The sequence below is a fragment of the Dipodomys spectabilis genome, unplaced genomic scaffold (genome assembly GCF_019054845.1).
Source record: "Dipodomys spectabilis isolate Male_0828 unplaced genomic scaffold, ASM1905484v1 ptg000210l, whole genome shotgun sequence".
In the NCBI taxonomy this organism is placed as follows: domain Eukaryota; kingdom Metazoa; phylum Chordata; class Mammalia; order Rodentia; family Heteromyidae; genus Dipodomys; species Dipodomys spectabilis.
In genome coordinates, this window is record NW_024870887.1 from 3,563,258 (window position 1) to 3,589,962 (window position 26,705).

At 50.6% G+C, this 26,705-nt stretch overlaps 3 protein-coding genes across 4 annotated transcripts; 2 read left to right on the forward strand and 1 right to left on the reverse strand.

Moving 5' to 3' along the window:
- The first annotated feature begins 520 nt into the window (after positions 1-520).
- Dnajc5g (DnaJ heat shock protein family (Hsp40) member C5 gamma) lies at positions 521-3,677 on the forward strand. Its single transcript, XM_042696820.1, is given in 5 exon segments — positions 521-633; positions 888-901; positions 904-1,148; positions 2,531-2,672; positions 3,592-3,677. Coding segments are annotated over 5 exon segments (570 nt in total). The 3' UTR covers positions 3,648-3,677.
- Positions 3,678-5,651: 1,974 nt separating this feature from the next.
- Positions 5,652-25,008, forward strand: Trim54 (tripartite motif containing 54). The gene is made up of 9 exons (XM_042696751.1): positions 5,652-5,819; positions 20,592-20,764; positions 21,065-21,236; positions 23,104-23,199; positions 23,811-24,044; positions 24,198-24,220; positions 24,321-24,445; positions 24,561-24,653; positions 24,948-25,008. Exons 1-9 carry the CDS (start codon positions 5,652-5,654, stop codon positions 24,956-24,958), a joined length of 1,095 nt encoding a protein of 364 aa, XP_042552685.1. The 3' UTR covers positions 24,959-25,008.
- On the reverse strand, positions 19,965-26,391 carry Ucn (urocortin). 2 transcript variants are annotated; one of them, XM_042696753.1, is made up of 3 exons: positions 26,219-26,391; positions 25,552-25,977; positions 19,965-19,976 (listed from the first exon to the last, which is right to left on the reverse strand). In XM_042696753.1, the coding sequence occupies exon 2, from the start codon at positions 25,962-25,964 to the stop codon at positions 25,566-25,568; it is 399 nt and encodes a 132-aa protein (XP_042552687.1). In that variant the 5' UTR covers positions 25,965-25,977; positions 26,219-26,391; the 3' UTR covers positions 19,965-19,976; positions 25,552-25,565. The 2 variants fall into 2 exon arrangements, with proteins under 2 accessions (XP_042552687.1, XP_042552686.1); XM_042696752.1 differs by lacking the exon at positions 19,965-19,976 and having other exon boundaries at positions 25,502-25,977.
- Between the last annotated feature and the right edge of the window lie 314 nt (positions 26,392-26,705).

Consider the following 26,705-nt stretch of genomic DNA (forward strand, 5'->3'; position numbering starts at 1 on the left):
TTCCTCCTCAGCCTTTGGGTCATCTTCCTGCTCTCCTCAGGACCCAGTGTTGAGGAGCTGAGGGCAGATTTGGGAACTAGAGGGTGAGGAAGAAGTAAGGCCCTGGCCTAGCTGTAAGGCCCTGGCCTAGCCTCTGCTTGGCTTTTGAACATTTCACTTCCTTCGGCAGTGCAGGTTTGATCTGTGATTATAGAGATCTCAATTTCCTGACCAAGCCTATTCAAGGACTGGGACCCACCCTGGTCTTTCAAACCAAACCCTAAGCTTCCACAGGTTTTTAAAGTATACAAGCCCTGGACAAAATCGGGCTTTTCTGAGGCACAAATCTCTCGTTGCTTAGGCCTCTCTCAGCTCTGGAGTGCCTGGGGGTCTAAATAGCTAGAGAATGCTGGGAAATGAGGGGAAGATGTTTCCTCACTGACATTTGCATTTGAATGTCTTTCTGGTCACCTGCACTGTCCTTCAAGTCATGGTGAGTGGGCATCACTGACCTTGTGTTCTTGTTCTCCTGGTCCAGATCATGTCTCATGTGGAAGAAGCCGCCCGCCAGCTATCCAAACGGGGTTCAACCCTCTATGCAGTGCTGGAGGTTAAGAAGGGTGCCTCACTTAAAGAGATCAAGAGAGCCTACAGGTTCAGACCCCTCTCCTCTGTGGAATCCTGTCATTTTCCCCCCTCTAGCCGTTTTCTTTCTACCTTGCTTTCTGACCTTTTCAAATGTCAAGTTTTTATTTGGGGATCAAAGGAGGACATCCCTCTGATTTATGTGCCGTGGGAAGAAATTTAGATTTTAGCTGTTTGCCACCATCCTTTGTACCACACCCTCTTGCTCTCCTGCACTGTCTAGAGACCTGTCCCTACCATTCATCCTAACCCTCCCTCTTTAGCCATTCTCCATCCCTTCCCACCCTCCTTTTGGGTACTGCTTGGGTAGGAGACTGGCCTTGCAGTACCATCCAGACAAGAATCCAGACAACCCTCAAGCAGAAGAAATCTTCAAAGAGATCAACACAGCCCATGCTATACTGAGTGATCCTAAGAAGCGGGAAATCTATGACCAGCATGGCTCATTGGGAGTATACCTGTATGAACATTTTGGTGAAAGTGGTGTCAGATACTATTTCACAGTGCACAGTTGTTGGTTCAAGGTACACAATTTTTCCTTGTCTTAAGAATAAGGAAGGAGGAGCTGGGAAGGTGGCTCCATTGCCTTGCATGCATGAGGCCCTGGGTTCAATTCCTCAGCACCACATAAGCAGAAAAAAGCTGGAAGTGGCGCTGTGGCTCTGGTGGTAGAGTGCTAGCCTTGAGCTGAAGAGCTGAGGGACAGTGCCCAGGCCCAGAGTTCAAGCCCCACAACTGACAAAAAAAAAAAAAAAAAGGATAAGGAAGGAGGAGCCAGGCACCAGTGGCTCACACCTGCGGTCCTAGCTACTCAGGAGGCTGAGATCTGAGGATCACAATTTGAAGCCAAACTGGGCGGGAAGGTTCTTAAGACTCATATATCCAAGTAATTATCCAAGTGCTGGAAGTGGAGCTGTGCCTTAAGTGGTAGAACATCAGCTTTGAGGAACAAAGCTCCGGGCTAGCACCCATGACCCAGTACCAGCACACAAAAAGAGAAAAAGAAGATGGAAGGAGGACGGAGAATGATGAAATGGGAGATATTGATCAGGATGCACTATATTGTAAATTCATATGTCAGGTTTAAACCCGTTTGTGTAAGCACTTAAAAATAATACAAAAAGAGACAAACGAGCCGGGGACCGGTGGCTCACACCTGTAATCAGGAGGCTGAGATCTGAGGATCATGGTTCAAAGCCAACCCGGGCAGGAAAGTCCGTGAGACTCTTTTTTTGTTGTTGCTGTTGGTCATGGGGCTTGAACTCTGGGCCTGGGCGCTGTCCCTGCACTCTTCAGCTCAAGGCGAGCACTCTACCTCTTGAACCATAGAGCCACTTCCGGTTTTCTAGTGGTTTTTATTGGAGATCAGAGTCTCACAGACTTTTCTGCCCAGGCTGTCTTTGAACGGTGATCCTCAAATCTCAGCCTCTGAGTAGCTAGGATTACAGGCGTGAGCCACTGGCATCTGGCAAGACTCTTATCTCCAATAAACCACCAGAAAACCGGAAGTGGCACTGTGGCTCAAGTGGTAGAGCACTTGCCTTGAGCTGAAGAGCTGAGGGACAGCACCCAGGCCCAGAGTTCAAGCCCCATGACCAACAAAGAGAGAGAGAGAGAGAGACAAATGACAAATGAGACTAAGGAAGCAATCAAGCACTTGAGAAGCTGAGGCAGAAGGATTATGAGTTTGAATCCAGCCTGGGCTACATAGTAAGATCCTAGCTCAAAAAAGAAAGAGAATGGGGTGGGGGGAGGGGGACAGCAAGAGAATAAGGAAGGAGGGGAGGCCCTCCTTTGCTAAGACAAATGCTTCTGCTGTCCATTTTCTGGTGTGAGGAGGATAGAGGGAGGGGAGTGTGAATGGAGCTACATTAGAACTGCTGATCCCAGGCCTATCTCCTTTTAGACACTCATTGTCCTGTGTACACTGTTAACTTGCTGTTGCTGCTGCTGCTGCTGCTGCTTTTGCTGTGGAACACTTAAACCACCACCTGAGGAGGATTTCGGAGAATATCCACCAGATGTCCATACTCAGCCTTCAAAGGCAGGTGAGGACCAGAAGCAATGGCTGAGATCAGAGCTGGAGTAGGAAAGGATTGAGCAGTGAGAATGACCTGTGAAAATGGCAGGTTAGTCCCTAAATGTGACAGTTTCAACCCTGGTATGGAGGCAAAGTGAAGAAAAAGAATGTAGTCATTAACCTTATGCTGGCCTCTCCCGTTAAGCTAAGGAATGAGGTACAGGGGCTTGCCTAAAAGCAGTAGTTGAAGGTAGGTACGAGGATGCAGTTCCTTGTGTTTGCTCAACAAAAAGATAAACTGGGGATATTGCTCAGTGGTAGAGTTCTTGCCTGACAATCCTAGCATGGAGGTGGGGAAGGAAGGAAGGAAGGAAGGAAGGAAAGAAGGAAGGAAGGAAGGAAGGGCGAAACGAAGGACGGAAGGAAGGGAAGGATACAGAGAGGAAGGGAGGGAAAGAGAGACAGAGGGAAGAAGGAAGGGAAGGAGGGAAAGAAATGAAGTTTCTGAAATGATTCGTACCAGAAATAGTTAAAACTTTAAAATGGTGGGTCGGCTGCAATTCTCACCAGTGCCCCCTTGTGATGCTAATGAGTAATGCCACATAATGTTTTTCTTGTTAGTAGACTGAAAAAAAAGATTACTAAATGTTTATATATGTAAGTAAACACGCATAATTCCATCACAGGGAAACCCAGAAATTTTAGAAGAAATAATGATAGCAACGATTACTAATGACATACAAAGCAAAGTGAGGTATGTAAACTCAGGAGCAGCAGTGATGAATGGAAAAAGCCTATCAACTAACTTCAGGTAGTCATCCGCAAAAGGTTTATATCCTTGTACCATGGACTCTAGTGGCTTACATCCTTACCCGGAGGGGGTCTGCTTTCAATGCTAGGGGCTTATTCTTCCTGGTTAATAAGGCGACAGCTGTTTCTGCCATTAGGTGCTGGCCCAGTGAGGGTGCCCGCTGCTGTTCGACTAGTCTGCTGGACACATTGAAGAGAGAAGCAGGAAGCGCTGTGCTGACACCTTGATTTGCCTCCTCTTCTCATAAGGATCCTTACTTTTAAAACAAGACCAAGAAAAAAGAATCCCTACTTCAGAAACATCGGTGATATCCATCTTAGCAAGGATACCATCTCTGCCTCAGTGGTACCTCCGGCCCCCAATGTGGGGGTCTTCCAATGACTTTTTTTTAGCCCACTTTAATCTACAGAGAAAGCAGCCCTCCATCCATACCTGTTATGAGAACTCAGGCAGCGGTGTGAGACTTTCCCTGGATTCTTTTTCCTGTGTTGACCTTGGCATTGGAGCCACTTGTGATGTCTCTGCCAGGATCCGAATAACTGAGCAAGGTGGATTCTGTCCCAGGAGCGGATGCGGCGCCCAGTCCTCTTTCGTTGTAACTGTGTCGAGACCTCCCACTGGCACCTCATTCCTATGCCAGTGCTCCTTTTGAGGCCAGTCTCACTTCCGGTGCCTACACCATGGGCCTTGCAGCTCATCCGTGCCCAGAAATGTAGGAAGGCATTTGAGGTTTACAGGTGGCCCATTCATCCGTCGCCGTCTCTCCCTGAACTTCAGTTCCAGCCCAGCAGCCCTTATCACCTGTGGGCCAGCTGTGGTTCACACACAGCGCCTGCTGCCTCTGCCTTTACCACACTCTTGCAGGCTGAACATCACAAAAGCTTGTTCTTAAAATCAGGGCATGACAGGCAATAAGGAGGGATTGTGTGTTACAGACTCGCTCCTGACTTTTGTCTCTTTGTGCTGACCGTTTGACCTCCTCTCCATACCGTTTCTTCCTTGTCTGTGTGGGGTCAGGACCTAGAGATGTCTCAGACTTCTCTGCCCTGACTGGGAAAAGGGCTAAGCAATGGCAGTCATAAAAGCTTTTGTTTAGTCCCAGTGTGTATGTGATGGGCCCCCAAACAACCAGTTGTGCCTGGGGTAGATTAAAAGGCCAACTGTGTATGGGGGGGGGGGGACATGGAGGATAGAGTCCAGGGCAGCTGGACAGCTGTGGTCAGAGCTTCCCAGACACTGCTGATGGTAGCCCCAGTGCTCTGAGATTTCCTCAGAGACTGATGCCCTGCCGCCCAAAATAGGTCCCTGGCACTCAAATCGTTCTGCCCAGCTCAGCGTCTCCCAATTTCCAAACAATGTTTAAGTCCTTAGAGTAGCCTTGGTGCTCTGCTCTTGGGACAAAATGCTCACTTTCTCAGAAAGCTCATAGCCTGGTGTTGGCCCCGCACCACGGCCTAGCCTCAGCCTCTCTGACCTCTCCACCTGCTGACCTAGGGTGACATATAAAGGGCTGGACAGGACCAAACACACAGGACAGACATGTAGGACAAGAGACTTCCTCCCTAGTCTCTTCTGAATCACAGCGTCTTGAGGAAGAAGGCTGAGCCTTTGCAGGACATTGCTACCGACCATCCCCAGGTCTGGCCGGGTTTCTTCCCACGCGGAAGCCCAGGTTGGGTTTAGAGACCCAGGTTGGGTGTCAGCACCTCGGGGAGGGAAGGGCCCAGCCTCCAGCGCGGCGGCCTCGCCCTGCGCCCTGCGCTTGCTTGCTCAACAGTCGCCCATTCCCGAGTGAGTCAGGGTCACTCACGCAGTGACAGCTGTGGCTCTCCTTACGCGAGCTAAATCGGGAGCTGGAATGTCACACAGAGGTCCCTGGCCTCCCCACCCCCGTGGTAAGATTAAATCTCCTCTCTGGGGCGCCAGGGACAAACAGTGCAGGGCCCCGGAGTGAATGGGAGAGCGGTTTGGGGGGAAAGGAGGATTTCACCGGGAGGGGGCTCGGGCTGCGCGTGCGGAGGACAGTCCTTGCTGAGTCTGTCTGGAGAGACGGGGTGAGGCGGCTGACAGAGGGGGACAGGAGAGAGAGCGGTGCATTTGGAGGGGGAGGCGCGAAGGGGACTGAGCACCGGGGGCGGGCGGGCCGGAGCGAGCAGGCCGGGCGCAGCGGCGCTGAGCGCGGCCAGGCCGAGCGGGATGAACTTCGCCGTGGGTTTCAAGCCGCTGCTCGGGGATGCGCACAGCATGGACAACCTGGAGAAGCAGCTCATCTGCCCCATCTGCCTGGAGATGTTCTCCAAGCCCGTGGTGATCCTGCCCTGCCAGCACAACCTGTGCCGCAAGTGCGCAAACGACGTCTTCCAGGTGGGCCTGGGGCAAGCGCGCAGACGGTGGCCAGGGGTAGGGGCGAGGCTGAGGAGCTGAGAGCTGGGGTCCTAGGATCCCAGAGTAAGCGTGAGTCAGCAGCTGCCCTGAGTCCAGCCAGACACTGCCTGTGCCCACAGCAGCTAGGGGGCCTCCAAAGACATCTGGCAGCAACTAGAAGAGGGTGCTCCTGCAGCGGGCCCTGAGGGGGGCTGTGCTAGATGACTGGACCGTTTGGTTCCATACTTGGAGATCTTTGGGGAAAGTGTACAGAAGAGATAAGTGAAATACTGAAATAACAATAAATCCTGTAAGTCTGTCAGGATAGCTGAGCTATTTAAGGTAAAGTTCAAGGCATCCTTTTTTTTTTTTTGGAGGTGTGGGGGTAGAGTTGGATATAATGGACTAGGAACATTCTCCTCAATTTCACTTCACACCTGTGGCTCCCAGAGTCTGTAAAGAGGCCTACAAGCTATAAAGAGCTGAGGTCACTTGACAGAAGACAGAACACAGAGATGGAATTGTACTTCCCACAAGTACAGCCAGCTTGGGTTTATTACAGTCACAGGGCTGAACATCGCTATGTAAAGTCACAGATACTATCTTGGCCAGTGATTATAAAAGTGAAAAAGCAAGCCGGAGACCCATGGCTCACTCCTGTAATCCTAGCTGAGATCTGAGGCTCATGGTTTGAAGACAGCTCAGACAGAAAAGTCAGTGAGACTCTATCTCCAATTAGCCAGCAAAAAGCTGGCTTGAGGTGTGGCTTAAGTGGTAGAGCACCAGCCATGAGCAAGTAAAATATGAGACTCTAGATACAAGCCCCAGAGCCACCACACACATAAAAAGAATTAACATATTTTTTACTCATCTGTACCAAAAATTATAAGGAAATGGGCTGAGCACAAGTGCTTTCTTTTTCTCTTCCTCATTTTTCTTTTTCTTCTCCTTCTCCTCCTTCTCCTTCTCCTTCTCCTTCTTCTTCGTGTGTGCCAGTCCTGGGGCTTGAACTTGTGGCCTGGACACTGTCCCTGAGGCTCTTTTGCTTGAAGCTACCACTCTACCACTTGAGCCACAGCGCCACATCTGGCTTTTTCTGTGTATGTGGTACGGAGGATTGAACCCAGGGCTTCATGCATGCTAGGCTAGCACTCTACCATGAGCCACCTTCCCAGCCCTCCTCCTCTTTTTTCTTCTGATGGTATAGAATTTGAACTCAAGGCCTCACACCTGCTAGGCAAGTGCTCTACTGCTTGAGCCACACCTCCGTCCCCCTTTTTTGTTGCTTTGTAAACCTTGTCGCTGCTCCCTTGCTCCCCTCTCTCCTCTGTGTTCAGGATTGAACTCAGCACCTTGCGCGTGCTAAGCACATGCTCCTCCGTCAGCTGTATCCTTACCCTTAAGGGCAACAAGTGATTTGTTAGTGATGGTGGTAGCTGTGGGGCTTGAACCCAGGGCCCGTGTATTGTCCCCGAGCTCTTTTGCTGAATGCTAGCACTCTATCACTTTGAGCCATAGTGCCACTTCCAAGTTTTTGAGCGGTTAATTGGAGATAAGAGTCTCACAGGGATTTTTCTGCCTGGGCTGGCTTCAAACTGTGATCCTCAGATCTCAGCCTCCTGGGTAGCTAGGATTACAGGTGTGATCACTGGACACAGTGATTTTTAACTGAGAAAATGCTTCTCCTTCTTTGTCCTTGGGGCAGTGTGGTGAGGGGGAAGATTAGGTTAGCTGAGTCAGGCCATTGTACCCTGTGCCCTTGACCCAGCCCTCTGGTCTTCTATTTACGGCTGGTATTGAGTGCCCAACACTGTGAGCCCTCTCTAGACATCCTCCTGCCAACGCCCCTTCTTCCCTGCTTTTCTTCAGTGTCCGACTCTGCCATTGTTTGGCTTAAGAGCCCCTTGATTTCCCTCTGCAGGCCTAGCCTGTCACCTCCTGCCATCCCAGGCTTCAAGTCCAGTGTAAGAGACTACATGTTGGGCTGGGAAGGTGGCTCAGTGGTAGAGTGCTTATCTCACATGCATGAGGCCCTGGGTTCAATTCCTCAGCACCACATAAGCAGAATAAAGCCGGAAGTGGTGCTGTTGCTCAAGTGGTAGGGCACTAGCCTTGAGCTGAAGAGCTGAAGGACAGCATCCAGGCCCAGAGTTCAGGCCCCATGACCAACAAAAAACAAACAAAAAAAGACTACATGTTGCCCAGTACTTTGGATTTTCCTTTGGGTTAAATAACATCTTTCTGGCTGAGATTTCTGGAAGGGAGTGGCAGATTATATGGAGACTCCCTCTCATGTGTCTGAAATGTGTGAAGTCAAAGCAAAGTCTGGAAAGCTAAGGTAACGTATCCTGCAAAAACCAGCCAGAGTGTTAGAGTGCAAGCCACATAATGTCATGTGCAGAGTGTCCCAGGAAGACGCTGTATGTACACAGAGCCTAGATGAAGTCTTAGCACCCTCCTTTGCTCTAGGCTGTCTTCCATATCCCTGTCTACTGTTTAGGTTTCAAGATGCTTTTGAATACTGATCTGGCCCAGAGAGACCTACAAAAAGTTGGGGCCAAACTCTGTGCAAGAGCCAGACACAGTAGTGAACACCTGTAGTCCTCAGGAGGTTTAAGACAGGGAGATCAGTTAAGCTCACAAGTTTGAGATCCCCAACTATGAGACCCCATCTCAAAACAAGCAAGTGGACCAGAGGTGTGGCTGGAATGGTAGAGAGCAAGGGCTCTCTAGCAAGGGCTGCAAACACACACACACACACACACACACACACATTTTGTGAGTTTGTCCATGTGCATCTTTGAAAGTGAGGCGCGCCAGGCTCTCTGCAGAGAGCACAATGAACAGCTCATTCCCTTGCTGCTTTATTTGGGGGTCTGGGGGTGGCCGACCCAGTTATCCAGCTCAGCAGAGCCCAGTAGCTCCCTGTCTGAGAGATGAGCATATTTAGTTTTTCACACATTGCCTCCACATTTTGACAACTCCAGGCATAATCAGATTGTGTGTTTTCTAAGTATGGCGACGAGAATAGAACTTTCAGTTCTTCCATCTTCAAACCACTTAGGAAGAGAACCTTTAGAACATTGCCTAGAAAGTTAACAGTTATGAAAGTGACACCAGCATTTGAATTTTCACATGTACACTTTTTTCAAACACCCTAGGAGTTTATGTCACAGAAAAGTCATCTACCACTGACTTCAGACCCTCAGTTTCCTTCAACAGACAGAAACAAGTTTCCTTGCACATGGGCATGCTTGAATGCGTTGACATGTGGAGCCCACAGTAAACTAATTGTCTTTGTTGACTGACTTTGGTTTTGTTTTGTTTTTGGGTCCGGTTGTGGGGCCTGAACTCTGGGCCTGGGCGCTGTCCCTCAGCTCTTCAGCTCAAGGCTAGGGCTCTACCACTTGAGCCACAGTGCCACTTCCGGCTTTTTTTTTTTTTCCCTGCTTATGTGGTGCTGGAATCAAACCCAGGGCCTCATGCATGCAAGGCAAGCGCTCTACCACTGAGCCACCTTCCCAGCCCTGTTGATTGACTTTGGAAGTCTCTTGTGATTCTTCTATATCACACATTGAGCTCTGTGACTTCTGTTTTAAATATCTGCATACTGACTCCTTGTTATGGCTAGAGTACAATCCTCTAAATCCATCCTCTAAAACACTTAGACATTTCCAATGTTTCCAATGTCTTCTGTTTTTAAAAATTGCCACAGTAGACAATGAAAGAAAACCTGTGGCAGGGTTGGAGGCATGGCTTAGGTGGTAGAGTGCCAGACAATGAGTGAAAGCAAGCATCAGATAGCAAGTTTGTCTTTTCGGTCTGCGATGAGAGAGAGAGAGGGGAGAGAGAGAGAGAGAGAGAGAGAGAGAGAGAGAGAGAGAGAGAGAGAGAGGAGAGAGAGAGAGAGAGAGAGAGAGAGAGAGAGAGAGAGAGAGAATTTGCACCACACACTGGTGGCTCACACCTGTAATCCTAGGTACTCAAGAGGCTGAGAACTGAGGATTTTGCCTTGAAGCCTGCTGATCAGAAAAGTCTGTGAGATTCTTGTCTCCAAATAACCAGTAATAAATTGTAGAGGGGGGGGCGAGGGAGGCAAGGGGGAAATTGGGAAAGTGACTCAGTGGTAGAGAGCTTGCCTTGCATGTAGGCCCTGGGTTTGATTCCTCAGCACCACATAAGCAGAAAAAGCTGGAAGTGGCACTGTGGCTCAAGTGTTAGAGTGCTAGCCTTAGAGCTGAAGAGCTGAGGGACAGCACCCTAGCCCAGAGTTCAAGCCCCATGACAACAACAAAAGAAAGAAAAGAAAGAAAGAAAGAGAAAAGAAAGAGAGAGAAAGAAAGAAAAAGAAATTGGAGCGGAGCTGTGTTTCAAGTGGTAGAGTCTTGAGCAAAATAGCTGGGAGTTATAGGCCCTGAATTAGAGAGAGACAGAGAGAAACAGAAAACACCTGGTGGGGGGAGGCTGTGTTGATAAGCTCAGGTTAACTGGACAACCAGGAAACCAGGTTGGAAAAGTCAAAGGTTAATTGAAAACGTAGAGCAGGATTAAGGGTTTGGAAGGAAAGTACCCATAATCCCTGCTCACCCAACACCTTGGGTTTTTTTATTTTTTTTTTTATTTTTGCATATTATCTCTAAGCTCTCTTCAATATATATATATATATATATATTACACACTTGTCATTATAATTCTTTTTATTCTCTTAGGATTTTGTGTGTGTGTTTGTGTGCTGATCAAGGACTTGAATTCAGGGCCTAGGTATTGTCCCGTAGCATTTCAAGGCTAGCACTTCACCATTTGAGCCTCAGCTCCATTCCACCTATAATTCTCTTCAGAGTGATAACGCTTTTCTTTTTCCCTGAACTGAAACAGAAAAAAAGTATGACATTAAACCCTCCCACCCCCGCCCCAATTTCTCCCTCCTCTTTTCCTACACTTGCACCCACTCAACCAACAAGGATTTTGAGTAGAGCAAAGCTGTTGGTGTGGGAATTTGACACAAACATCTTCCCATGTGTTTCTGTATTTGTAAACTCTCCACATCTAAACTACTTTAAAGCCAGCCTTCCGTTTATTTTTATACCTGCCCCCGCTTTTCTGTGGGCACTTGTGTCTGAGCTACAACCTGTTGGTATTCCATAGAAAGTGCTGGAAGGAGGTTGCTCAGGAGCAACTTCTCGGGAACAGCTTCTCCCAGACAGGACGGGGACTTACAGGGGACTCTGGAGCAAGAAGTGCTTCAGTGAAAGAATCCAGGAAAGAGATGGCCTTGGTTTCTCCCCAGCCCAGTTCCAGTTCTCTTTTCTCCTTCTCCCTTTCTCTCTCCCTTTCCCTCTCCTTCTCTGAGGTAGTGGGTTTGAACTCAGAGCTTCTTGCTTGCTAGGCAGGTCTAAGCTTTACAGAATGAGTCCAGCCTCAAGCCCTGTATTTGTCTATCCCTTGTTGGGACCTGTAACATCCAGGACAAAAAGGCCAGCAAAAAACCTATACTTGTTTCCAGCCACATCCCCGCTGCCTCAAATGCCAGACTTCTCCAGCTCATCGTGCAGCACTCCCGTAGGACCAAGGGGCTCCTTGTGATAACTTAGTCATAGGGTTCAAGATCTTTCCTGTTTGGGAAGAAGCTTGTTTTCATGGGAACGAATATCACCACGGAGATTTAGCATTCGTGGCTTCTCTGCCCATCGCCTTTCTTTTCTTCTCTTTTGGCAGTACTAGAGTTGGAAGTAAGGGCCTTGCACTTATTAGGCTGACACACTGCTGAGCCATACCTTCCGCTTTTTTTTTTCGTCGGTCCTGAGGCTTAAACTCTGGACTTGGGCACTGTCCCTCAGCTCTTCAGCTCAAGGTGAGCACTCTACTGCTTGAGCCACAGCGCCACTTCGGTTTTCTACTGGTTGATTGGAGATAAGAATCTCATGGACTTTCCTGCTTGGGCTGGCTTTGAACCGTGATCCTCAGATCTCAGCCTCCTGACTAGCTAGGATTACAGGTGTGAGCCACCGGTGCCTGGCTACCTTCAGCTTTGTTTTAGGGTATCCTTTAGTGCTTTTTTCCCTCTTGCTTTCTGTTCACTTCCTGCTTGGGTTGGCCTTGAACTGTAATCCTCCCTTCTCGGCCTCCTAAGCAGCAAGGACTATAGCCTGGCTTCCTCTTCTTTCTTTGGTAACTTGCCACTAGATATGAAGCAAGAAGCCATTTCATCTCTTCACGTACACATCTTCAGATTAAATGAGTGTTTTAGGGGCTGGAATGTGGCTTAGTGGTAGAATGCTTGCCTAGAATGCAAGAAGCCCTGGGTTCAATTCCTCAGTACTACGTAAACAGAAAAAGCCAGAAGTAGTGCTGTGGCTCAAGTGGTAGCGCACCAGCCTTGAGTGAAAGGACTCAGAGTCATCGCCCAGGTCCTGAGTTCAAGCCCCATGACTAGTACAAAAAAAAAGTGGGTTTTTTTTTTTTTTTTTTGGTGGGGGTCCGGTCGTTGGGCCTGAACTCTGGGCCTGGGCGCTGTCCCTCAGTTCTTCAGCTCAAGGCTAGCGCTCTACCACTTGAGCCACAATGCCACTTCCGGCTTTTTTCTTTTTGCTTATGTGGTGCTAAGGAATCAAACCCAGGGCCTTATGCCTGCCAAGCAAGTGCTCTACCACTGAGCCACCTTCCCAGCCCCCAAAAAAGTGTTTTAAACTGACTTTTACACCCTTGCGACGAACAATCTGGCTTCACAAATTCACTCCAGAGAGATGTTTCTGGTTGACCATATTTTTTTTTTTTTGGTCAGTCGTGGGGCCTGACCTCTGGGCCTGGGCACTGTCCCTCAGCTCTTCAGCTCAAGGCTAGTGTTCTACCACTTGAGCCACAACACCACTTCTGGCTTTTTCTGCTTATGTGGTACTGAGGAATCAAACCCAGGGCCTCATGCATGCAAAACAAGCACTCTACCACTGATCCACCTTCCCAGCCATGGTTGACCATGTTTAAGGCTTTTCTATCCCGTTACCAGGTTCTAACTCTGTCTACTCCGCTTATCAGCCTTCCGTACAGCTTTGTGATTACGCCAGTAATCCTAGCTACTCATACTTTCCTAGTTCTCCTCTCAAAATGCCTCTTCTGCCCACAGCTCAGCTTTTACAGAAACCTGGATTCTCCTGTGTTTCCATTGTTTCTCCAGTTGCTGAGGGTCTGGCTCGCAGAAGCTGCGCGGCTAGCCATGCAGTGCTAGCTAGGCCCCAGGTGGGGGTCACCTCCAGCCTAATGTCGTGGGCCTGTGACACACCACGGCCTCCCTGTATAGTCAGAGAAGAGGAAGCATCTCTCCAGATGGGGCATTTCCATTAGATACTGTGAAACAGTGCAAGGGGACTAGAAGGCACTAGAAAGCATCATGCAGCCTACACCAGCCTACACTCATAGCATGAACAAAGCCTCGAATTATGTTCCTATCTTCTTATTTGTGTGTGTACACTCATGCACGCACACACACACACACACACACACACACACACACACACATTCATGCTAGTAGCAGAGCTTGAACTCAGAGCTTGGATCATATCCCTTAATATGTTTTGTTTTGTTTTGTTTGTTGGTCATGGGGCTTGAACTCTGGGCCTGAGCGCGATCCTTCAGCTCTTCAGCTCAAGGTAGTGCTCTACCACTTGAGTTACAGCGCCACTGTTTTCTGGTGGTTAATAGGAGATAAAGAGTCTCACGGACTTTCCTGCCTGGGCTGGCTTTGAACCATGATCCTCAGATCTCAGCCTTCTGAGTAGCTAGGATTACAGGCGTGAGCCACCAGTGCCCGGCTCCTTAATATGTTTTACTCAAGGCTCTACCATTTTAGCCACAGCTCCACGTCTGGTTTTTTTGGTGGTTAATAGGAGGTAGGAGTCTCACACTTTCCTGCTAAGGTTGGCTTTGAACTTCAATCTTCAGGAAGAAGCCCCACGACTGACAAGGAAAAAAAGTTATTTCCAGGAGGTCATTTATTTGTAAGCTATTTTTATAGATTAGGATTGTTTCATTTGGTGTTTTGTCACTAACAGAGTACCTTCTCAAACATGATTGCATTTGAATTCGATAGAATGGATGTTATCTCCCTAGTGCTGATATTCTCAAGAAACCATTTGGAGTCACACACACACACAAAAGGACAGATAGGGAGATAAATCTACGAGTCCTGTTCTGTTTCCTGGAGCAGTAGAATCACTGGCACGTGAACCAGTACTTTCATGGGTAGAATCCCTTGTGAAAATATGACATTTGAGGAAAGAACAAGGGGTTGGAGATTTAGCTCAGTGGAAGAGCACTAGCCTGGCAAGTGCAAGGCCATGAGTTCAGTCCTTAGCTCTGGAGGAAAAAAAGAGGGGGGAGGGAGGGAGGAAGAGCAGGTTTTTTTTTTTTGGTTGGCCGCGGGGCTTGAACTCTGGGCCTCAGCACTTTTCCCTCAGCTCTTCAGCTCAAGACAAGTGCTCTACCACTTGAGCCACCGCGCCACTTCCAGTTTTCTAAGCAGTTTATTTGAGTTTGAGTTAAGAGTCTCACGGAGTTTCCTGCCCGAGCTGGCTTTGAATCGGGATCCTCAGATCTCAGCCTCCTGAGTGGCTAGGGTTACAGGTGTGAGCCACCAACACCCAGCCTTAAGAACAGCTTCCCCTCCCACCCCCTTCTTTATTTTGCCCGTCTTGAGGCTTAAACTCTGGGCCTGGGCACTGTCTGAGCAACTTTTGCTCAAGGCTAGCACGCTGTCACTTGAACCACAGCGCCACTTGCAGCTTTTTCTGTGATTTAATTGAAGACAAGAGTCTCACTACTTTCCTGCCCAGGCTGGCTTCCTACTGCAACCCTCGGATCTCAGCCTGTGAGTAGCTGAGAGCGCAGGCGTGTGTTCACAGCACCCAGCTTTATTTTTTAAATCGAATCCTGTTAAATAATTACAGGCAGGTGCCTCTCCCCCCCCCCTGCTTCCCCTGCCCAGCAGCAGCAGGGGTGGTGCTGGGGTCGGGGCATTTGCCCCCAGCAGTGAGAATGGCAGTCCCAAGAGTGATTTTCAGAAAAATAAAAAAAGATCCCCAGGGGCAGGTGGTGGTGCACCCCTCCCCCCCAAGACACCAAATTTCAAGACTTTATATATAATCATCTCTATGCCCTGGGGGGGGAGGGGCAGGCAGTCCTAAGCCAAGCCATGCTGCCCCATCAGCGACTTTATTCGCTCAGACACATAGCACCCACTGCCACTGTCGCCGCCGCCGCCCCCCCTATACCAGACCAACACCCAACTTTATAAAATCACTCTTGATTATTCTAGCATCATCCTTGGCTTCCAAGTCTTCTATGATAAAACTCCAGAGACTCCTGAAGCTCTTTTTAACACACTTTCTACTCTGACTTCAAGTTGTATCTTCTTAAGTTGTTTGGATAAATACTGTTTGTTTTTTCCCCCTGAATCTCCTAGCAGTGTTTTCTCGTTGGCCTGTTTTTACTATGGCACTCTAGCGCCCCCTTTTGTTTGGGTCAGGTCTGAGCATTGCATTTTTTTTTTTTAAGTTTTTTTCAGCAACATGTTAGTGGCTCAAACCTGTAATCTTATGAACTCAATGAGAGCTGGCTGGCTGGATGCAGGTAGGACCTGAACTAGCTATCAGTTGAGGCAGGACCAATTTGGTTATATGTCATCTCAGAATATTTTCCACATGGAATCCAGTGAATTATGTATACAGATACGTAAGAAGAGGCAATGGGAGAGGGTCTTCCAAGAGATTTGTGCTAGTTCCTCTCCTTGTCACAGATAAGTGGGTCCTTCTGCTTGAAATAGGGGCCCTATGTAGAAAGGGAGGGAGGAAGGGTAAACAAATGCAATCATGCTAGTCAGTATACACTATGTGAAAAATGAACTATGTAACTTGTGGGCAGGGATGAGAGGGGAAACTGAGGGGAAAGCAAGGGAAAGGGGTGACATTGCCAAAAAAGAAAAGAAAAGAAAAGAAATGTACTCATTACTTGATTCAAGACATGATAACCACTCTGTACAACGCCTTAACAATAACAATAGGATTATATTTAAAAAAAAAAAGAAGTTGGAGCTCTACTAGTGCCCTATGAGACATGGGGGTTTGATTTGGGGTGATCTTTTATTTAGCTTAAATAAATCTGCAGTTGTTTAGCTGATTTTTATATGTGCTAGTTCTTTCCTCTGTAAAAGACTTGGTCCTTATGATTTTTTTTTTTTTTTTGGCCATTCCTGGGGCTTGAACTCAGGGCCTGGGCACTGTCCTGGAGCTTCTTTTTGCTTCAGGCTAGCACTTTACTACTTGAGCAACAACATCACTTGTGGTTTTTTCTGTTTATATGATACTGAGGAATGGAACCCAGGGCTTCATTCATGCTAGGCAAGCACTCTACCACTAAGCCACATTCACAGCCCTATGATTTTTTTTCCTTATAAAAAAAATCCATCTCTGCCTGAGAATCCCTGCATCTTTCAGCTGCCTTAAATCTTCCTGAATCTGACCAAGTGGGATAATATCTATTGTGGCAGACTGGAGGCAGAACTCCTGAATTCAGACATCAGCTTTTTCCTCTGTTAGCTGATGAACATATTCCACAGCTTTTTCATCTTTGAGATGGGGATATTAGTAGTACCTACTTCACAAGGTTGAGATGAGGAATACTTGTATTCATTCATATAAATAAAAGACTGGGAGCCAGGTGCTGGTGGCTCACGCCTGTAATCCTAGCTACTCAAGAGGCTGAGATCTGAGGATTGTGGTTCAAAGCCAGCCTGGGCAGGAAAGTCCATGAGACTCTTATCTCCAATAAACCACTAGAAAACCAGAAGTGGCACTGCGCCTCAAGAGGTAGAACGCTTGCCTTGAGTTGAAGAGCGCAGGGACAGCGCCCAAGTCCAGAGTTCAAGCCCCACGACCAACCAAAAAAAAAAAAAAGACTTGGGCCAGATGTGGGGTTGCACACCTGTAATATCAGCCACATGAGCAGGTAGAAGCAGGAAGATCTGGAGTGTGAGGGAATCCAAATGATGTTGCTATGTCCCATCTATCTCAAAAGCAAGATACAAACAAAAGGACTCGGTGTGTGGTTCAAGTGGCAGAGTACGGACGGCATGCATGAAGTCCTTGGGTCCAATACTGAATACTGACACAAGATAAATAAGTGAAATAAAGCAGAACAAATCTGACCTAAAGTAAGTGCTCACTAGATGTTTGTCATTGTCATATTGTATGGATGGAGGAGGGGTTCTAAGTTAGAAGCAAATATTCATCCTCTTCACCATCTTTACCTGAAGCTCTCAAGATAATAATCACATAACATAGAATAATATAATAATGTCCCAGAAGCACACAGCACTTGGGCTTGATACAAAACAGGCCCTGGTTGAATTTTTCAGAGTGTCCCTGTAGTTACCTTCCTCAGGGAGGCAGAGAGGGACTGATAGAGCTCTGGAAAGAGTAAAATTTGACTGGGAGCTCTCAGATTTAGCATTCTCTCAGCCCCTCCTTACCTACTTTGATTCTAAATATTGATAGGGAATTGTATGAAGCAGACCACAGCCTGTGGTGGCACCCTTTAATACTTTCCCTAAATACAACAGCGTTCCTATAATCCTAAAAGGAAGTCTGAGAGGGACAGATGTACAGACCTAGCCTTGGACAATCTGGTCCATCTGGTCCAGCTTTATTATGGGCACCAGTGTTCATTTCTTATGGTTCTCAAGAAATCCCAAGGAAGATGTGCTATTTGTAGCAAATACCAGTTGCTTTCCTCAAGTTAGGCTGCCGCATTCCACAGTGGCCCACATTCCTGCCTTACCTACAAGCGTTGCCATTGGAGAATGCAACAGGACTCTCACATTCCTGCCTTACCTACAAGCGTTGCCATTGGAGAATGCAACAGGACTCTCACATTCCTGCCTTACCTACAAGCGTTGCCATTGGAGAATGCAACAGGACTCTCAACTCTCCAAGCCAGGTGTGGTGGTACACACCTATAATCTCAGCACTCCAGAGTCTGAGGGCAGGAGGGTTGTAAGTTCCATACCAGCCTGAGTTACAGGACAAGACTCTGTATTAACAAAACAAAAACCCCTAAATGAAAAACGAAACATATGATGGGGTGCTATTGCTGCCCATAACCACGGGTCCTTTGAAATTAGAGAATTTCACATACCCCCAATTGTAGGAAACCTATCTAAATATTCAAATTCTCCAGTGACTGTTGTCTTCTTTGCTCTCTAGGAGTACACGATCTTCCAGCTGGTTAGGATTAGCACCAGCCACAAATGGCAGAAAACACCAAATAGAGCTAGGAAGGTGGCTCAGTGATAGAGTGCTTGCCTTGCATGCATGAGGCCCTGAGTTCGATTCCTAGAAACCACATAAGCAGAAAAAGCTGGAAGTGATGTTGTGGCTCAAGTGGTAGAACACTAGCCTTGAGCTGAAAAGCTGAAGGACAGCACCCAGACCCAGAGTTCAGGCCCCACAACTGACAGAAGGAAGAAGAGGAGGAGGAGGAGGAGGAGGAGGAGGAGGAGGAGGAGGAGGAGGAGGAGGAGGAGGAGGAGGAGGAGGAGGAGGAGGAGGAGGAGGAGGAGGTGGAGGAGGAGGAGGAGGAGGAGGTGGAGGAGGAGGAGGAGGAGGAGGAGGAGGAGGAGGAGGAGGAGGAGGAGGAGGAGGAGGTGGAGGAGGAGGAGGAGGAGGTGGAGGAGGAGGAGGAGGAGGAGGTGGAGGAGGAGGAGGAGGAGGAGGTGGAGGAGGAGGAGGAGGAGGAGGAGGAGGAGGAGGAGGAGGAGGAGGAGGAGGAGGAGGAGGAGGAGGAGGAGGAGGAGGAGGAGGAGAAGAAGAAGAAGAAGAAGAAGAAGAAGAAGAAGAAGAAGAAGAAGAAGAAGAAGAGAAAACATCAAATAACCATGATGTAAAGAACTAGGGGTTTAGGTCAGTGGCAGAGCACCTATTCTTAGTATTTGCAAGGCCTTGGGCTCCCCAGTGCTTCCCCCACAAAATTGACAGTGGCTTGAAAAGAAATTACTTTTGTCCAAAAATGAAGTGTGTGGAATCAGTCCAGAGCTGCCTTCTAAAGGAACTGCTCACTTTATTTTGATGTCATTCCCAACATCTGTGTACTACTTCATAGCTCAATGTGCCTGTTTCAGCTCCAGTCATCTGGTCTATATTCCATCCATCAAAAGGAAGAAAAAGGGTGGGAAAGCCCGTAAGACTTTTATCTCCAATTAAGCACACCCAAAAAGCCAGAAGTGGAGTTGTGGCTGAAGTGGTAGAGTGCTAGTCTTTAGGGAAAAAAAAAAGGAAGAAAAGGAGAGAATTAGGAAATGTCCCTACCATTGAAGAGACTTCCTAGAAATTGCACCAAATATTTCTATCTACAACTCAGTGGACAGGAACCTGGCTATACCCAGCTGGAAGGGAGACATGGATATGTAGCCTTTATACCGCATACCTGGCCAAAACTCAGGGGCTGTGTTACTGAAGAAGAGGTGAGCAATGGGGAACAGTAAGCAACCTGCCAGTTTTTCATCTGTTTCTCTCCACAAACTGGTTGTGTTCTCCTCTCTGGGAAGTTGCTTTTTGTGTTCCTAGCTTCTGTAGCTTTTTTTTTTGTCTTTTTTTTTTCCAGGGCTGAGGACCAAACCCAGGGCCTTGCGCGCGCAGGGCAGGCGCCCTTCCACTGGGCTAAACCCCCAGCCCCTGTTCCTAGCTTCTGATCCTTACACTTTTCCAGGGAGGCTGGGATGTCAGCTCTTAGCTCGGCTCCACAGCCCTCTTCGGTTCCAAAGCAGTACATAGCGTAGGTTGGCCAGCCTCTGTATCTTAGTCCAGATGCCAGGAGAGAACACTTGGTTGGTTCTTCCAGGTCAAGATGATCATTCAGCTCTTAGCCAGACCGCTGTGGCCGGGCTCCCTTCAGGATGGGATGGAGAGGTTCTCTAAGTAGGGAGTACAAATGTACCTCTAAGCCTTCCTTCAGCTGTCCTGTGACCAGTCCTTTCGCTGTGTGTGGCAGCCATTGTTCTCAGGGCAAGGGTATATTTTGTTCATAACTTTGTCCTAGAGCCTGGTAACACCCTGACACCCACAACCTCAGATCTAAAGCAAGCGAGCCACTTTTTTTTTTTTTTTGCCAGTCCTGGGGCTTGAACAAGATCTTTTGCTCAAGGCTAGTGCTCTACCACTTGAGCCACAGCACTACTTCTGGTCTTTTCTGTTTATGTGGTGCTGAGGAATCAAACCCAGGACTTCATGCATGCTAGGCAAGCACTCTACCACTGAGCCACCTTCCCAGCCCTGTAGACTCTAACTTGACAGAACTCAAATGCTCAACAGACTTAGAAGAGGAAAAAAACCACAAACAAAGCATCCGTGGGAGTACAGGGGCCCAGGCTTTCTCCAAAGACTGGAAACCATTTCCCAGAATGACCCAGCAAAGTTTCCTCTCTCTGCACAACTGTCCAGCACTTGCACTGTGAGCCTCTGCCTAGGACTACAGAGAAGCTCTTCCAGATGTGGTCCATTAGGACCCCAGCCTCGGGGCCATTATTCCCCTCTTTCCTCAGCCTTCCCTCGAAAACTCTCAACTGAGCCCCTTGGAGATCCTATCTTGCACAGAGTGAGACTGCACAGAACGACTGAAGGAGCGTTTGCTTAGTATCCACATAGCCTGCGGAAAAGATAGTGCTTCCTTCCCTCCCAGACCCCTGATGCCTCTCTGGGCCCATTCTCTCCTGCCACCTGTCCCCTGCAGGCCTCGAACCCTCTGTGGCAATCCCGGGGCTCCACGGCTGTGTCATCAGGAGGCCGTTTCCGCTGCCCATCTTGCAGGCATGAGGTTGTCCTGGATCGACATGGAGTCTATGGCCTGCAGCGAAACCTGCTAGTGGAGAACATTATTGATATTTACAAGCAGGAATCCTCCAGGTGAGCTGGGAAGGCCTCTCCCTGCTCTCCAGGGCAGGTCTGGGACTCAGCCAAGAGACTCATCAGGATGGACAGAAGCAAAACCTGTTCTTCTTAGAAAGGAGAGAATCTGTGGCCAGCCAGCTGGGGTGGGGGAGCTGGTCAGTGCTGTGCCCTCAGCCTGTCCTCCTGGAGTGAGACCACAGGTCACCTACAGATACCTGACTTCACTGGCCCTCTAGGACTTCCAGTCAAGATGTCATGGGACATCTTTGCCCCCTAGAATCAAGACTCTCTGTCACCCCGTCCCCTCCCCTCCAGGCCACTGCACTCCAAAGCGGAGCAGCATCTCATGTGTGAGGAACATGAGGATGAAAAGATCAACATCTACTGCCTGAGCTGTGAAGTGCCCACCTGCTCTCTCTGCAAGGTCTTTGGGGCCCACAAGGACTGTGAAGTGGCACCACTGCCCACCATTTACAAACGCCAGAAGGTATCAGGCGAGGGGGGGGGAGAGGGGGCCGGGCAAGGGAGGGGCCAGCCTCTTACTCCATTTGGTTGTAAGGTCTAGTGAATCAAGGCTGAAATACCAGCCCTACATTTGACCTTGAGATAGTTACTCAACCTTCACGTCCTCATTGGAAAAGCAGGATGAAAGTGCCTACTTCTGAGAGCGGTTATACCCATAAAACGGGATAACAGATGAAAGCAAAGGTTTCAGTATGGTGGCTTCGATATTCTCAAGGGTCTCTCAGTAACATATAACTGCTTTCTATACAAACAGATTTCTGCTTTCTATACAAACAGATTGCCTGACACATGGGAAGTAATGTGGTCATTGGAGGGAATGAGGGTCAATAAATAGCCCACACCCTACCCTCAGCAACTCTGCCGCCTCTGTATCTATCTGAGCATCGCCACCACTGAGGTCAGGAGTCCACACTCCCCACTGCCCCTCATCATGTGCTTCTAACCTCTGTGGAGACCAGTCCTTTGGGGCCAAGGCGAAGGTCTGTGTAGGAATCAAAACATATTCAGATCTCTAGTCATTATATTCAGCAAGAACCTGTCTCAAAGAAAAAAGTAGAATAAAAAAAATGCCCAACAATCATAGAATATAAAAAAATGACTATGTAATGGCTGGCCATAGTGATGTTACTGTAACCCTAGCTGCTGGGGTAACTGAGTTCAGACAATAAAGAGTTCAAGAACAGCCAGAGCCACATAGCAAGACCATGTCTAAAAAAACCAGACCGTATCAATTTAACCAAATAGAGCTTTTTTTTTTTTTCTGCCAGTCCTGGGTCTTGAACTCAGAGCCTGGACCCTGTCCCTGAGCTTCTTTTGCTCCAAGCTAGTGCTCTATAGCTTGAGCCACAGCACCATTTCCAGCCTTTTCTGTTTATGTGGTACTGAGGAATCGAATCCAGGGGTTCATGCATGCTAGGCAAGCACTCTTACCACTAAGCCATATTCCCAGCCCCCCAAATAGAGCTTTTGAAAATTAAAAAAAAATGTAGTGGATGGATTAAGTGATATATTCCTCTGAAGAGAGAAATAGCACAGAAGCCAAAAACAAAAACAAAAACCTCAGAATGCAACAGTACTGGGAGGGAAGAAGGTTGAGGATGAGTAAAATCTAATATAAGCCTTATCAGATCCCCAGAATGAGAGAATGAAGAGAATGGAGCAAGGCCATATTAACTGAATGAGTATCCCTAAGACATTTTCAAAATTGAGGGATGATACAAATCTACAGATAAAACATCTAGTTAGTGTAGGTGTGTGTATAAAAGACACAATAAATCTTGCAACCAGGCATGGTGGCTCATGCCTGTAATCCTAGCTACTCAAGAGGCTGAGATCTGAGGATCACGGTTCAAAGCTAGTCGGGGCAGGAAAGGCCATGAGACTCTTATCTCCAATAAACCACTCAGAAAGCCGGAAGTGGTGCTATAGCTCAAATGGTAGAGCGCTTGCCTTGAGCTGAAGAGCTAAGGGACAGTGCCCAGGCCCAGAGTTCAAGCTCCATGACCAACAATCAAAATAATAATAATAGTAATAATAATAAATCTTGCAGACCTTTGGAGGATATCAGCTCCTTTCACATTTGGTGGTGTAAGGCTTTTCTCCATCTCAAATCCACAGAATGTTCTTCCATATTTCTTGAATGGTCTCCAACCTTCTAGATCTTTACAGATGCCTCACGCTGGGGGGAAGGCAGTCTTCACCTAGGTTCACTGAGGAGTGAGAAGGGTGTGGCTGCAGGCCAGATCCTCCAGCGCTAAGAGCTTCCCCTGTGTGTGTGTGTGTGTGTGTGTGTGTGTGTGTGTGTGTGTGTGTGTGTGTGTGTGTGGCAGAGCGAGCTCAGCGATGGCATCGCGATGCTGGTGGCGGGCAATGACCGGGTGCAAGCAGTGATCACGCAGATGGAGGAGGTGTGCCAGACCATCGAGGTGAGCCTGGGCCGGGAGAGAGAAGGAAACAGGTTTACTGACCGGGAGACTAGAATTGGTGGGGTGTGTCAAGCCAGCCAGCTCTCCTACTCGGCTATTTCAGTGACTTTCTCCCACTTACTTAACTTCTCCGTGATTTGGTTTTGTTTTTAATGACATTAAATAATGATGATAAGGAAAGTGGAGGCATTTTGAAGCTCCAGGCCAGCCCAGGCAATTTAGTAAGACCCAATCACTACACACACACACACACACACACACACACACACACACACACACAGAGAGAGAGCCAGGCTGGTGATACAGTGGCTGCTTCCTTGAGTCTTTTTGAGAATTAAACGAAAGTGAATGCAAGTCTAAACCAGGCCACAGATAGAGATCGCAGGCAGCGAAGCTACCTGTTCTGTTGTCCTTGTTGCTTCTGACAAGATGGGGGGGGGGGGGGGGGGCTCGTGTTGCGCCTTCAACTCTAACAGTGTGATCACAGTCAACTCACTCCTTCTTGGCTGTCTGTGAGTCCCAGTTAGTGGGGGGAGCGAGTTACACACCCATCTCCTGCAGCCCTGGGTTCTCAGCCTCACTTTCGTGCATGTTGACTTTGGGTCTTTCAGGACAACAGCCGCAGGCAGAAGCAGTTGTTAAACCAGAGGTTCGAGACCCTGTGCGCCGTGCTGGAGGAGCGCAAGGGCGAGCTGCTGCAGGCGCTGGCCCGGGAGCAGGAGGAGAAGCTGCAGCGTGTCCGCGGCCTCATCCGCCAGTATGGAGACCACCTGGAGGCCTCCTCCAAGCTGGTGGAGTCGGCCATCCAGTCCATGGAGGAGCCCCAAATGGCGCTCTACCTCCAGGTGGGCCCCCGGGGAAGAGCGGCAGCGGGGCACAGTGGCTGAGCCAGGGACCCGGGCTAGTCACCGGCTCCGCACCCCACCCTCGCCGCCAGCGGGGAAGGTCGGGGATGGGGCGCCCCGCGCTCACCCTCTCCCCCTTTTCCTTCCCTGCAGCAGGCCAAGGAACTGATCAATAAGTGAGTAGCCGGCGGGAAGGGGAGGGAAGGGAAAAGGTGGGAGGCGCGGGGAGAGGCTGGGGGCGCCGCCCCCTCGAACCTCCCTGGGCGCCCGCCGCAGGGTCGGGGCCATGTCGAAGGTGGAGCTGGCGGGGCGGCCCGAGCCGGGCTACGAGAGCATGGAGCAGTTCTCGGTGAGCGTGGAGCACGTGGCCGAAATGCTGCGGACCATTGACTTCCGGCCCGGTGAGAGCGCGAGGGTGGGGCGTGCGCCTCCAAACCCCCCGTCTGGAGAAGAGGTGGGGGCAGGACCGCCGGAAAAGCTGGGGTCCCACCCTCACCCGGGTCTCCTTGGACCCAGGAGCAGCCGGGGAGGACGAGGATGAGGAGGTGGCGTTCGACGGGGACGACGGTAACGCGGGCCCCGAGGAAGAGCGGCCGAGCGCATCAGAAAGTGAGTGACCCGGAGGCTGGGGGTGGGGACGGCTGGGGGAAGGAGGCTCGCGTCCCCTTCGGGGATGGTCCTAGGGGGCCACACCCCCCACCTCCCCCCAAGTGTCCCCCAGGCCTGGAGCCGCCGAAGAGCGCCCCCTAGCGCTCGGAAGGGCGCCCGCCCGTCCCGCCCGCATTCCTCCGCTCCCTAGCGGACCGGGCGGAGTCTGCGGGAGCGCTAAACCCGTGGACAGGGAAAGGCAGGACACGGGGCTTCCTTTGGAGCACCCGCCCAGCGCGCTCCCCCGCCCCCCAGGCCTGCACTGACCCGACCCCCGGTGGAGAGCCCGCCCCGGTCCCGCGCCAGCCTGGTGGAGGACCTGCGCCCGGAGCACCGGTCTCCGAGTCCCGCCTCGGGGGTGGGGCCTCAATAAAAGACCCTTGTGTCCCACACGCGAATCTCCTTCCGCTGCCCGCTCCCCTCGTGGTCTTCGGAGGCGACTTCGCCACCACCCTGCCTTTTCTTCCGCAACCGGAGACCATTTGGGGGCGGAGGTGAAATGAGTCCCCGCGCGCACCTTTTCCATGCCTGGTGCGAATCGTGAGCCCAGCACCCTGGGAGGAGGGTGGTGCCTCTGAATTCCGGGATCTGGGCGGGGAGCGGGGTCGAGGGGGGGGTTGACCGGGCAATGGCACCCCCAACAACCTGGTTGGAAGAACCCCCCCTCCCATAAGTTCCCCTCTGCTGCGGTTGCCCCGCGCCCTCACGACAGAAGCCAAAAGGCTCTTCAGCACTTTTATTACAAAATAGCCACGTGGAGGAGAGTGCTCCGGGGGTCTCCGGGCGCTCCGCGCGGCGGGCTGGGGTCAGTTCCGGCCGCACACGTTCCAATCCGGGGTGGAGGAAGGGGGTAAAGGACCTGGACGGGGCGGATCACTTGCCCACAGAGTCGAATATGATGCGGTTCTGCTCGGCGCGCTCCCGCTGGCTCTGCGTCCGCGCGAGCTCCAGCAGGGTCCTCAGCAGGTGGAAGGTGAGGTCGATGGACAGGGGCGGGGGGTCGTCCCGTCGCGGCCGCTCGCTGGTGGTCTCGGATTCCCACCGCGCGGGCCCCGCCAGGCGCGGAAAGCGCTCGGCCAGCAGCAAGAGCAGCGCACGGGCTCCCCGGCCCTGGCTCCGCGTCCCGGGGCTCCATCGCAGATGCGGGTCCTGGACCCCGGCCGCCGCCGCCGCCTCCGCTGCCTCCGCCGGGCTCCACTGACTGCTCCCGGGGTGTAGCGGTGCCAAGAGCAGCAGCGCCACCAGCAGCGCCGCGCAGCCCCTCGGTCTCATGGTGCCGCCGGCCCTGGACGCACAGGATCAGTGTGGGGGTGAGGCGCGCCGGGGACGGCTGCAGGGGGCGCGATCCCCTTCCCGCCCGCGCCCAGCGCCCCCGCTGGGACCCCTTGCCCACCAGCCCCCACGCTGCACCGGCTCTGTCCCATCCCTCTTGCCCTCCCTTCTTCCCTCCCGGTGATAACGGTGGATGGACTGGGCGCAAAGTCCTGGTGCGGAGGGAGTTTGGACCAAAGCTTTCAGCCACTCACAGGGGTGTCAGGGCGTCTGCCCGGCGCACGGTGGAGCTCCGGTGGGTCCCACGGGACGGGAGGAGGACGCCTTGGGGAATTCGGGGTCTGTCCCGGGACCGCCGCCAGCCTTATATAGCGCCAGGACAGCTCCGACTGACGTCAGCGGAGAGCAAGCACTGCTTGTGGAGGCAATGACAGCCACGGCTACCGGTCCAGCGGATTCCAGCCCCGAGGGGCGCTCCCCCCCCCCCCCCCCACCGCTTGTCCCTGGCCTAGTCTTGGAAGCAGCCCTGGACCAGGATAGCGAGAAGGTGGCCATACTGTAAAGGTTCCTCTGGGACAGGGCCTGGCCCCAGGCTGGGCTAGCCCCAGGTCTCCCCCCCCCCCCGCCCCCGCCCCCTTTCCCGCTCCCGCCCCCTCCCCCGCCCCACACCGCGGCACACTAAGAGTGCCAGACTAGGGGGCTGTCCATGGTGCTGACCCTCTCTGCCGGGGAGAAATAGGC